General features: G+C 48.2%; 1 protein-coding gene across 14 annotated transcripts in view; it reads right to left on the minus strand.

Annotated features, from left to right (window-relative positions):
* The window catches only part of LOC149873982 (phosphofurin acidic cluster sorting protein 2-like), a 205894-nt gene extending 192803 nt beyond the window's left edge, over positions 1–13091 (minus strand). For all 14 annotated transcript variants that reach the window (XR_016443193.1, XM_090054132.1, XM_090054125.1 and 11 more), the window contains exon 1: positions 12890–13091. Coding sequence is in view for 13 of the 14 variants with exons in the window: in XM_090054132.1 (XP_089910258.1) it covers positions 12890–13041 (152 nt within the window). In the remaining variant the exon portion in view is untranslated. The remainder of the gene's footprint in view (positions 1–12889) is intronic.
* Between the last annotated feature and the right edge of the window lie 437 nt (positions 13092–13528).

Raw genomic sequence — 13528 nt, forward strand, 5'->3', positions numbered from 1 at the left:
TTTTTGATTGCGCACCCCTTTCAGTAAAAAATTTTGACCATACACCCCCAATATATGTATATTTATAAAAATATAAATAGAAGTGCTAATATTTTCTTCCTGCACCCCAATGGATTGTTTTGCGCACCCCCTGGGGTGCGTGCACCCCACTTTGGAGACCACTGGGTTAGAGTATGGTGTTAATAACCCCAAGGGTGCAGGTTCAATCCCTGGTTGGATTAGATCAGTGGTTTTCAACCTGGGATTTGCAGACTAAGTGGCCCACAAAAGATGACTATGGTCAAAAGTACGTAAACACCCTCGCTTAAGATTCAAGTAGGTCTGCACCTCCATTTGAAACTTCCAAAGGAGTCTGCAAATGAAAAAAGGTTGAAAACCGCTGCACTAGATGATCTCCTGAGGACCTTTCCAGCTTTACTTCTCTATGCTAATTTCTATGATATTCCAAAAGCCACCTTAGCTAGGATAAGTCATATTTAAACAAACTATTCTATACAAACATCAGATTGCATATTATTTTAAAATTCCATGAATGTAGCTATGAGGTTACCAAGTAGTATTGTTAACTGATTGTCCACTAGTTAAAGTGAGTTTGGAGATGCACCTTGAGCTGTTCAATAACTTGCGTCCCTACACACACACACACACGCACTGTGGGGAAAAAAAGTTGCAGTTATCTCAAAGTTAGTTAGCTGACCCTTCCCTAAACTTGATCTATTTTTCTAATGCACATAAGCTCTAAGATTCACAACTGCCTGCAGAGTTAAGGATAATGCCAATGAGCTGTCAAGTGTCCCATCTATTTCATTCTGCTTTGCACGAGCAGCAACTACAAGAAATTTGGCTGCCCACAGACCCAACCAGGTTGTCTGTTCACAGTTTTTTTCTCAGCAACATAGCTGTGCCAGTGCAAACCTGAAATGTAAAAGCATGACACTGGTGTAGAAAATGGCTTTACCTGGTGCAATTTGCCTCAGTTTGGAAGTATAATTTTTGCACCCACAAGAAATAGAAGGGACAGAAGATTTGGGATTCTTTGGGGGGGGGGGGGGTTAATAAAAGCTTAAATTCTGCACAAGCTGATGGGTTAAGACCCTTCTCTCAGCACAGAAAGAATGCTAATTTGCCAGTGGTAAATAGGCAACTAGATATTTCCAAATCTCACTGTAATACACAGTAAGCATAAGAATCATAGTTTCATAGTTTCTAGGGTTGGAAGGGACCCGAGCAGATCATCTAGTCCGTCTAGATCATCTGTAGATCGTCTAGTCTTGCCATGGCAGAAAAGATTACTTGGGTCAAACAACCCCAGCAAGGTGTTCATCTAACCTCCTCTTAAAGACCTCCGTCTTCCTAGGAAGGGACCAGAACAGCCACCTCCCTGCTGGGCCCCCCTCGGGCCCCGGGGGAGGCACACCTGGGCCAAGGGTTAGCAAGGATTTAGTTAGGGAGCTTCTGGAGGGGCTGGACGTATTCAAGTCAGCCGGCCCGGATGATCTCCACCCTAGAGTTCTAAAGGAACCGACCGAGGTCATTGCAAGTCCCCTGGCACGGCGTTACGAGCACTCGTGGTGCTCTGGTGAGGTACTGGAGGACTGGAAGAGGGCCATTGTGGTTCCCATCTTCAAAAAAGGCAGGAGGGAGGACCCGGGAAACTATAGGCCGGTTAGTCTTACCTCGATCCTAGGCAAGCTGTTCGAGAAAATTATGCTGGCACACATCCAGGAGGGGTCAGCAGGGGACTGCATGCTTAGGGGCAACCAACACGGGTTCATCAGTGGCAGGTCCTGTCAGACCAACCTGGTGGCCTTTTACGATCAGATCACCAGATCATTAGATGCAGGGGTAGCAGTGGATATAGTCTTCCTGGACTTCCAGAAGGCTTTTGACACTGTCTCTCACCCTGTTCTCATTAAGAAACTGGGGGGCTGTGGTATAGACACCCACACAGTCAAATGGGTCGTCAACTGGCTGGAGGGCCGCACCCAGAGGGTGGTAGTGGATGGGTCCTTCTCAACCTGGAAGGACGTGGGCAGTGGGGTTGCGCAGGGCTCTGTCCTCGGGCCCGCACTGTTCAACATCTTAATCAGTGATTTGGACAAGGGGGTAAAAAGCACCCTATTCAAATTTGCTAATGACACTAAGATGTGGGGGGACGTGGGCACACTGGAAGGATGCAACAGGCTACTATCAGACCTTGACAGGTTACAAGGGTGGGTGGATGAGAACAGGATGGGTTTCAACACAGACAAGTGCAAGGTGATGCACCTGGGGAGGAACAACCGACACCATACCTACAGGTTGGGGGTGTTTAAGAGGAGGTTAGATGAACATCTTGCTGGGGTCATTTGACCCCAGTATTCTTTCCTGCCATGGCAGGGGGTCGGACTAGATGATCTGCTCAGGTCCCTTCCAACCCTAGAAACTATGAAACCCCCAGGGTAGGAGCCAGCACCACTTCTCTTGGAAGTTGGTTCCAGATCCTAGACACCCTGACCGTGAAGTAGCGCCTCCCGATATCTAGCCTAAATCTACTCTCTGCCACCTTGTGACCATTATTCCTGGTCACTCCTGGTAGTGCTCGGGGCATGTACTTCCAACATCCAAGAACAGGCTAGAACTCAAAATAAAGTTATTCCAAAATAAGCAGTTCAATAGTATTAACTTGTATCTTGGGCATTTACAGCAACATAGAAATGCACAGTACACAAGCAAAAAACATTAGAATAATGAGCAATGGACTTTATTTTTTTTACCTTAAGGCACAAACACAGGTTAGCAGGATGACAACTTTCAAACAGAAAGGTCTGCATGGAAGTGGATGATCCCAGCTTTATAAAATGGGAGAAGGGAAGTGATCACAAAGAAAGTATGTTACAATTTTAAAATAAGTCTGATAGGGAAAATTTATGGAATACCCGAAATAAAACAGAAAATAAAAAATGAACGCAGATATTTGCTGGAATTAAAGCTTCTTGCATCAACTGCTTGAACTACAGAAAGTCTTCCGTGATTATGATCTAAATTAAAAGGAGTTCAACAAGAAAGGTACCAAATTGGGGGATGGCAACATGTTTGGGCAGAGTGCCAAAAACACCCACAACATCAACTTGTTAGATGTTGGTGTGCTGGGGACAGACAGTGGGGGAGCCGTGAGGGGCCCAATTCTTGTCATGGCAGCACGGTTCCTGCCCCTTCCCTGGCATCCGCCCCAAGGGGCGCATGCACCTACTGCCAGCTACAAGCCAGGCTGGGGCTCTGTGGAATCTGGTGCAGCTGCTTGCACCCTCCTGGCTGCCTGCCACAGCCAGCTCAGGCTCTGGGCAGACCCCTGCTGCCTGCCAGGGAGCATAGACTGCTTGCAGCAGGTGTGTATGTGTGTGGGGGGGGGTGGAGGGGGCACGGGCAGGACATGACACTGCAAGCAGCTGCACTGGGGTCCACGGAGCCCTGGCCTGGCTTGATGCCAGCAATGGGTGCATGCACATGTGCCTTGAGGTGGACAGTGGGGAAGAAGCTGGGGCTGCACTACCATAACCAGGACTGGGCGCCTTGCAGCTCCCTGGCTCACCACTCCAAGGTGCAAATGCCAAGCAAAATGTCTTCATATGTCACACTCTGGTGCACATGCCAGGGGTTGCCTACCCCTGCCCTAAATTATAAAAGGGACTCATACATATGTGTTACACTGTGGAATTCTGGGACTTGTGTAGACACTCTGGATCTGCTACTTACAGACAGAGAAAGAACTAAACAAGCATAGGAGTTAAAATAGGAATGCCTGGAATCAGCAATCTGCAGGCGAATGAGGGGGGAGGGTCAAAGCCAAAGAACTGTGCAAGTATCCAGTTCAGGAGAACACAGCTGGGGTAAATCAGAAAGATTGAGTAAAGGGAAACAGGAAAAAAAATATTAAAATTCATGACCGGGGCGGGGAGGGGAGAGACTCCTAAGAAAACTCCTTGAAGTACTGCAGAACACAGATCATCAGAAAAAAAATGCAAGGAACAAAATTTGGCCAATACAGCTTCACAAAGAACTGTCAAACAGACAAAAGCAAACCCGTCTTGGAAATGTAAAAGCAGAGCCACAGGCAAATATGAGGAGTCACTCACTGAAGGCTCAAAGGGAAAGATAAGCTGGAGGGGGAAGGGGGAAGAAGATAATGGTGCCAGAGATAAAAGGAAATATAAAGGTCTTCAAATACAAGGGAAAGTAGCATTAAGAAAGTAAGTACATTAATAAATGAACTGTTCAAATGAGTTACTCAAGAAGTGATGCACTATTTTAAAACCAACAGGAAAATATGGAAAGCAATTAGCAAGAGAAGATCATGTAAGAAGTGTTTAGAGTGCAGTATGCCTATAAAAATGCCAATTTAATTCTGAATTACAGAGAGGTTGAGTCGCATCATGAAGCAGGGAATTAACTGTCTCCATGTACAGCTCTTATGAAACAGACTGTGAAATATTACTAGTATGCCCACCTAAAGCACAAGCGTGCCACAGTGCCAGAGGTATACACATAAATGGTGAGGGGTACACAATTTGCCAGTGCATACCACTGCAGAGGTCTAGTAACAACCAAGAAGGATAAGGTAATAACACAAAGTAGCAAAGTACCTAAAGCAGCAGTGCCAATTGTGGACAACCAGTTAAATATGCAACTTGGTAACCTCATAGCTACATTAAAAATAATAAGCAATCAGACATTTGTATAGAATGTTTTGTTTTGTTCAAGAACTAGAAAGCAGCCAGTATCATAGAATCAATGAGTCGGAAGGGACCTAGACAGATCATCGAGTCCGACCCCCTGCCATGGGCAGGAAGGAGCACTGGGGGGTGGCAGGGGTCATAAGACCCCAGCCAGGTGCCTATCCAGTCTCCTCTCGAAGATCTCCAGGGAAGGTGAAAGCACTATCTCTCTGGGAAGCCTATTCCAGGCTCTGGCCACCCTTACAGTGAAGCAGTTCTTCCTAATCTCTAACCTAAATCTATCCTCCCTCAGCTTGTGGCCATTGTTCCTAGTGACTCCAAGGGGGGCCCTGGTGAAGGTATATTTGAAGACTTTCCCCAAGTCCCTGCTGGTGGCCCCTGATAAGGTTGTAGGCAGCCACAAGATCCCCCCTCAGTCTCCTCTTGCGGAGACTGAAGAGATTCAGGTCCCTCAGCCTCTCCTCATAGGGCTGGCCACGGAGGCCCCCAACCATATGAGTGGCCTCCTCTGGACCCTCTCCAGGTTCTCCACGTCCCTCTTGAAGTGCAGCGCCCAGAACTGGACACAGTACTCCAGCTGCGGCCTGACCAGCACCACATAGAGGGGGGCAGGACCTCTCTGGACCTGTTACTGATGCCCCTGGTGATGTATCACAGGGTGCGGTTGGCTCTGCCTATTGCTTCGTCGCATTGGCGACTCATATTCATCCTGGAGTCAATCATGACTCCAAGATCCCGCTCTGCCTCTGTGTTGCCGAGAGGGTCAGCCCCTAACCTATGACTATAATGCTGGTTCCCTCTCCCCAGGTGCAGCACCCTGCACTTGCCCTTGTTGAAATGCATCCTGTTCAGGTCCACCCACTTCTCTAACCTATCCAGGTCTGCCTGGATGCAGTCCCTGCCTGCTGGTGTATTCACTTTACTCCACAGCTTGGTGTCATCAGCGAACTTGAACAGGGTGCTCTTCACACCCTCGTCCAGGTCACTAATGAAGATGTTGAACAGCACCGGCCCAAGGACCAAGCCCTGGGGCACTCTGTTGACCTGGGAGGGTGTAGGCAGCATCGACCCGTCCACCACCACCACCCTCTGAGTGCACCCCTGGAGCCAGTTTGCCACCCATGTGACCATGCATTCGTCAATGCCGCAGTCCCTCAGCTTGCCCACCAGAATTGGGTGGGACACTGTGTCGAAGGCCTTCTGGAAGTCCAAGAAGGTGACATCGACTTTCTCCTTCACATCTAAGCTCTTTGTTACCTGGTCACAGAAAGAGACCAGGTTAGTCAGGCAGGATCGGCCTTGCACGAACCCGTGTTGGTTACCCCTCAACATCACTTCTTCTGCAGGGCTCTCACAAATGTGGCCCTTGATAATTTTTTTTTCAGAACAAGACAGATGAAATGACTGTTCCTCTGCATGGAACTGCAACCTCTTCCCAGTCTAGAGCGACCTTAATTTGCAATAGCACCAATATGTTCCATAAAGAGAATCTGGAATCAATCAGCACTCCCAGAAGTACAACTCTGACCATCTTACTCATAGAGAGAAGCTTTCACTGATTACAACTATGGTCTGTGACCATGTCTCAGTATTTTCCTACATGTACAGTATTGAGTAACATGCAAGTGGACTTGTAGTAGCAAAGTGGCTGCTAGCAACTGTCCAGGTGAAGACTAATTAGAACAAAATGGCAGGCTGCTGCTGTCCTCTGACTTAAGGGAAGAGCAACTTCAGGCTGCCTGACATTCAGAGCATTAGCCTCTAGATAACCAGCAACGCAGCTGCAACTAAACAGGGTAGACACTGTAGTTATAGTTACAATAGTTTCTCTTCTAACCAGGTTTTGATCAGCCCCTATTTTTACAGCACACACGTTTTAGCAATATAGAACTGAAAAGCATTTCTCTGAAGATGACCCAAGCAATTCCATACCGACCACTCTCAATGGCTCTCATGCCTTTGCTAACGTCAGATATCTTTCTAGCTACCAGCAACAAATTGGAACGTCTGAGCAGAAGGGGACTTTCTAGCTCAATGCATTATCTGTAAGATTTAGTTGTATGAACACTTTCCATCTTAATTTGAACTTGCACAGCATCATTCAAGACAACATGGTTACAAAAATGTAAGTGTAGAATTTGGACCTACAACGAGAAGTCAGAAATTCTGCAAAACCAGAATTGACTCTCTTTTATGTGCAACTAGAGGAGCAATTATTTATTTATCACTACAGCAAGATTAATTATTCTTAACATTAACACAAAATAGATTTCTCAAGAAAGAAGGGGCCATTGTAAGAACAACTTTTCCCTTACCATAATCAAACCATCTTCTGAAGTTTCCTAAGAGCTTCATTTCACAGTACTAGCTTGTTACTGTTTTTTGCCCATTAAGTAGTACAGAGGTGCACCATGGCCACTGAGTTAACTTAAAAACTGGACCGATTTTTAAACTGGGACTCAACCCTCCTTTGTATAAAAGTGCTCTTGTGCATTGTGCCAAAGTCTATGACATGCAATCAGTTGGCAACATCTTGAAATTTCAACTAAATCTCACTTAGAACAAGTTAATTTTGAGTTAACCTTTTAGAAAGCTGAGGAAACTTCTTCTGAATGCCATTAACAAATGGCTCACTTCTTATTAACACTTTCCAGATGGTGAAAATTCTCCCAGCATACTGGGACAAAGCTGGAATGGGACACATCTTAAATGTGAAGATAGCCGCACACAGACGTCCACCAAAATAACTAGGAATATGAATCAATGCTGATAGGAGCCCACTGATGGAGAAATGCAGCTCTGCTCCCCAGGCTGGAGTTCTTTCTGAGCCAAACAGAGCTAGCCTAGCCCATACCAAATCCAGCAGAAGTACATTTAGAGGGTTGAGTGGCAAGTCTCACACAAACAGCCCCTGAAATCAGAAGAATTCATCTTAAGTTAGGAGTGACAGTACTTGTGCTTTGGAAAAAAATTAGCACACTACTGGTCAGTCTCAGATGAAGTCTTTTACAAATAAATTTTAAATCTATTTTAGTTTTTTAGTTGCCAACTTAGCCAATCACTCAGGGGCTTTGCAGGAAGATACCCTGCTGGGCACAGTAGCTTGTTTCCATAACTATTATTCTATGATTCAGCACAGATCTTATAATCATATTAGAAGCCTTGAGACATGGAACATTTAGTTCTATTTTTCATGGTGTCATATTTTTGCTGTTTCAGATTATAGCAATTTTAGGCTTGACGCGCCCAGGCAGGGGGTCGGACTTGAAGATCTACAAGGTCCCTTCCAACCCTACTTCTATGATTCTATGATCCTATGACGTCTTGGGCAGCTATCGGCCAAGAGGCCTTTCATTAGTGTCTCCAACCCTTTCTTGGAAATTCTGAGTTTAATGATGCTCGTTATGGCATTAAAAGCTCATTATGGCAAATACTTACCTGGCAGCTTCTTAGATCTGTGTAGCATTTGGGATATTAAAGCTGCATGTGTATAATACAGAAAAGCCCATTCTAGGATAACCTCAAACAGCAAAATGATATTATTCTTCAGTAACAATAGTGTCCAAGGCACTTTCTGCTGGGCACCCTGCCAACAAAGCAACACAGTCTCTGCCCTGAAGAGCTTACAATCTAATTTACGACATGATACAACAAGAGGATGTGACCAAAGAAAGGGAGCACAAAGGTAAGTAACAATCAAATAGGTAAAGTGGCACACACAAATACCTGCCTGAAGTCAAAGGTCTTGGGTTTTCCCCCCATTAATTTTAGGGTCTAAAAATACCTGTCTGGCCAGGTGAATGGCAAGCCCTGTACTTGGTACTTTTGGACTAGACAAAGCACTTGAAAGTATGCAAAGACCAATCCTGCACTGACCAGGAGAAACCAAGTCAGTGATTTAACATGCCTTTTTTCCTTTAGTTCCTGATTCTGCACAAGTAGGAAAAGACTTGCATCACCTGCATCCTACTTGAACCTGGGACCTGTCCTGCCAACACTTAAGCTTTATGTTAAGGACTTCTTCCTCTCAAGTGCCAGAGTAAATTATCTACTAATTATCTCTGATCTTCCTTTAGTATGTGAACAAGCCAGTGCATTAGAAAAGGAATCTCCATGCTGTGCCAATGCAAAACACCCTTGTGAACAGCCACAGGACTCCCATTCTACTGACAGCTGTGGTTAAACATGCTCTTCAAAGCAGAGGCAGGCCACATATATTCCTCTGAACCTTACAGCACAAGTTCCCCCCTCCCTAGCATTTTCTCTTTCTACATTTAATCTCATTAGAATATTTCTACTTATTCCCCTTTTACCACTCCAAAGCATTTCTTCTCTTCCCTGGCCTTCACATAATGACATACATATACACACCTCTTCACTGTCACTTAGCCTGACTATATATACAGGAGTTAGCACTTTTATTCTCTTTCAGCATAACTCAAATCTATTTGGTCCCCAATTACTCTTTTTCTTCTTTGAACTCTGATTTGTCAATGCCTAGCTGGTAGAACACTCAGAAATTAACACACTATCCCAAACCATGCCAGTCCCCAAGAAATTACCTCCCCCTCCACATGGTGATTCAGCCTCAGAGAATGAGCATTCAACCCCAAACTGAATTGGCTTTTTGTAACAATATCACATTGCAAACATCTGTTCCATCTCCTGTACCCAAAGTTTCTTTTAACATCACTGCTACAGAGGTTTCTCAGGCCGGTTTGGGGATCTACTTCCAAGCATTTTAATAGATATGTTCATTCACTTTTCTCATTGACCATAATATTATTTATTAACACTTACTTCCTTTTTAGCAATAAGCATATGCTCTGAAACCCTTATCTAAAAAATGTCATTCTCCTGACCCCAAAAAGCGGGGAGGGGAGTAGGGGGAGAGACAAACAAAACACTGTTGATCTGGATTTTAATTTGCCATGTTTTTGTGTAACACACATACACTGTTTACAAGCACAACAAAAGACGAGGATGTATGTACCATTTTTAATAGAATCCAAGACCTCTCCCCTTCATAATTAGAGTCTATACATGGGAAGTTTATAAAATTGTTATAATATTCCACTTGTGGAATATAATTATTGGAGGATCGTCTTAAGTCTGTCCCCACCCCCATGGCAGCAGGGAAGGCAGTGGTAGGGACTTCTAGCAGGCTGGGTGGGGTGGGGAAGAGAGACACAGTAAGGTGGGAAGAGCAGTGGGAACAGGCAGTAGAGGCATACAGCTTAGCCCCTGCCCCCTCCACTTACCCCTGCTTGTGCCTGCCCCCACAGCCTTACTCTTACTCCATGCTGGCAGGTTCCATCCACACTGCAGCCTGGGGCGTGAAGCAGGCAGTGCTCTTCAGTTGCAGGAGAGAAGAAGCAGAACAGGAGGGAGGGAGGCTCAAAGCTAGAGCTGAAGTTGGAGCTACAGCAGCTGCCTGCCCCCCCCCCGACTGCCTCTCACTCTATTCCAAGACAAGGGGCTCTTTTTCCTTGCCCACCCTCTCCTCCCATGTCAAGTAGGGAAAAACCCCTTGTCTTGGAATCAAGCAAAAACAGGGTTCAGGATGACTTCTCTAACTAGCTTCTGCACTTAAAATCATATCCTACAAAAAGAGAGCCACATTTTACTGGATTTGTTAATCAGATACATATTAATTAAAATCTCCAATGTCCTCCAACTTGAGGAATCTCATGAACTGACATTTTTTGTCACCCATCATAAAGATTATATATCAATTAGAGATAAGTCATCATCCAGCCCTTCAATAACAAGGTTGGCACCCAACTCCCCTTAACACACAGCCAACATACACATAAAAACCATCACCACCACTAAACAAGCAAACAAACCTTAATCTTAATACTAGTATCCTAGAAGTATTTCTTGTCAGTAACTTATCAGTATTCAAAGGTCTCTAGATGTAAATTAACCTGATATTTAATCCAAAGAGATGTTACATAAAATCCACATTTGAAAAATGAAAATGTTGGACACAGAATGGCCATATTTATCCTGGCACTAACAGGGGAGACCTGGGCCATCAGGGACCAGCAATGCAAACAACATTTCCTAATGCCAAAACTAAGACACTAATGAATTCACTGAGCTCTTTTCAGCAATTCATACTTGGGATATCCAAACTCTTCAAGACACAGTTTAAACAGCAGTTCACTTTCATTCCTTTTCTTGCTAATGACAACCAGGAATACGAAGCAGAAGAACAATAGTTTAAAGCTTCAAAAGATGCTGGTATCAATCACCACAGTAACTTGAGGAGCTCCTTTCCTTCCACAAGGACAGACAAGTATGCATATCCGAAAGCAGTGGGTTTCAACATTTTTTCTTTTGCGGACCCCTAAAAAATGTTGAAGTGTGAGTATTCACATACTTTTGATTGATCATAGTCTCCCTCAGGGGTCTGTGGACCACAAGTTCAAAACCACTGTCCTAAAGTGATATGTAGATCTTGGATAAATTGACAGAACTGAGGAAAACCATTTAAGAGTACAGTTAACAAGGCAGACAGCAGGGTAGCTGCAGTACACTCCTTTAAAGTGGCGGGGGGCACCAATGAGAAGATGAACTCTTGCTTCTAAAAAGCCAACTTTGTGATACCCAATGTTTCCATCGAAAAGCCTTTTGCAAGCATAATCTGGTCCCCAGTGGAAAAGGCTACCCATTTCTGTCAGTTTTTACACTATGGGTGTCAAACATATGGCCTGCAGCCTGGATCCAGCCCATGGATGCTTATCGGGATATTATAAGGAGTTGCTTGCCCTGATGAACATGGCAATTGATGGCAGGAAGGTGAACAGTCAGACACAGCCCTGGTCACCCTCTGACCTGATCACCTGTCACCACTACCGCATCCCTACCTCCGTAGCCACTGGCCCCTGCCATGTACCCCATACTGGAGCTGCTGCTACAACACAGCACACACGATAACAGCAAATCTGGCTCCAGCATGGGGCATGTAGCAGTAGGAGCTCCAGCTTTAACACAGGGCATGAGACAGGGGCTGGAACCACTGCAGCCAGGTATGTGCCCCAAGTTGGAAACAGAGCTGCCGCCACTGCTTTCTCATACCCTGGGTTGGATTCAGCATGCAAGGAGCCCCGTGGATACCCCTGCACTAAACTACTGTTTGTCTAGCAATTCATAATGAAGGCTATTTAAGGAAAAATTAAAGAGATAAAAAATCATGAGCATATGCCGCTTGGAGTCAGCTGTCACTGTCCTGCTGCAAAAACTCAGCTGATCCCTGTAATCCCCTTAACAGCAGCCTCTTGCCTTCCCCTTAATACAGAGCATGCCATCAGTAAGATCATCTCCGTGACCCTCACAGCAATCAGGCCACCCTCTCAATTCCCTGTTCCACCATGTAACATTCAAGCTCCTGTCCACCAGCAGCTGTACACTGCTGTGCTTCATCCACTCTTGTGTCATTCTTGCCACAGACACAGTCCCTGCCCACTGGCTAGATTCTCCCAAGCCTCTCTGTGCATCCTGTTTGACCAGAACCCCCACCCACCACCTTCACAAGGCTGCCAAGCTCTCCAGAGGCAAGTCCTGTTGGGAGCGGATCTCCAGGAGGGGCATCTGCAGGGTGCTCCAGCTGGAGGAGCCATCTGGGAGTCCCCAACAGGTCCTGCACAGAGCTGCTACTTCCGGGCTCGCCCGGGGCTCTAGGGGGCAAGAACCACCCGGCCCCACCACTGGCTGCAAAGGCCCGGGAGCAGCACCCCGGGCTCTCGAGCCTGTGCGGCTCCTGCCCAGCGCCTCCCGCGTGCGCCAGCCCGGCCTCGGACACTCGCACCCTGCTCCCACCGCCTTCTGCGTGGGCCCGAGCTGCTTCTCAGGGTCCAACCATCGCCCGCGGCCCCCCGCACCCCGCCCGCAGCTCCGCCGGGGCAAAGGGAAGGCGCCAGGTGGGGCTGCGCGAGGGCAGCGGGGAGCCGGGCGGAGGCACCTGCTGCAGGCGGGAAGGGCAGGAGGCGGGGCGGACGCTCCGGGCAGGGCGAAGGCCTGGCCGCGGGGCTGGGCGGCAGGTGCTAAGCGGGGCACGGGAGAGCCCCCAGGGACCCGCGCCCAGGGGAAGGCCGGGGGCCGGCCCGCACGCACGGACAGATGGCAGCTCGCGAGGACAGGCCCCCGCCCCCGCCCGCGGCGCTCACCGGGGCACGCAGTTTGGCGCGGAGCGGTCGATCTCCCAGGTGGCGAACAGGTTCATGGGCACCGGCACCGGCCCGGGCACCGCCGCCCCGCACGGCCCCGCCGGGGGCCCCGCCCCGGGGCCCGACCCCAGCGCGCCCGCCGCCGCCGCCATCCCGCCGCCGCCGCCGACACTGGGGAGGGGCGGCGGGACCCTCTGCTCAGCCGCGGCCTCCGCCTGGCACTGGGCGGGACTAGGAGGGGGCTGCCGGGGAGCAGCCAATCAGAGGGTAAAGGGCGGGGGTCGGCGGGACCCCCTGCCCAACTAGGAGGGCGGGGCGGGGCCAGGCTATTCGAGCAGCCAGTCAGAGCACGGAGGGGCCAGTGAGGCCGGACTAGGGGGGAGGGCCTGGGCGTGGTCACGTGAGCGGGGTGGCTGTGGCATCGGCGGGCGGCCGGGCGCTGGCCCTGTCTCGCACGGGGGTGGCCCGCGAGTCTGGCCGCTGCTGCAGCGCCCCCCGCCTGCAAGGAGCGTCAGCCCCTGCCCCTCCCTGTGGCGTCCTACACGAGGGGTGCAGTGCCCGCCCCGTCGGATTGTCCGGGGCCTGGAGGGGCAGCAGCAGGGATGGGTGGCTCTGTGGGCCCTTCCCGCGCCTGCCCCC

Source organism: Crocodylus siamensis, chromosome 1 (genome assembly GCF_052110815.1).
Source record: "Crocodylus siamensis isolate JL-2025a chromosome 1, ASM5211081v1, whole genome shotgun sequence".
Lineage (NCBI taxonomy): Eukaryota > Metazoa > Chordata > Crocodylia > Crocodylidae > Crocodylus > Crocodylus siamensis.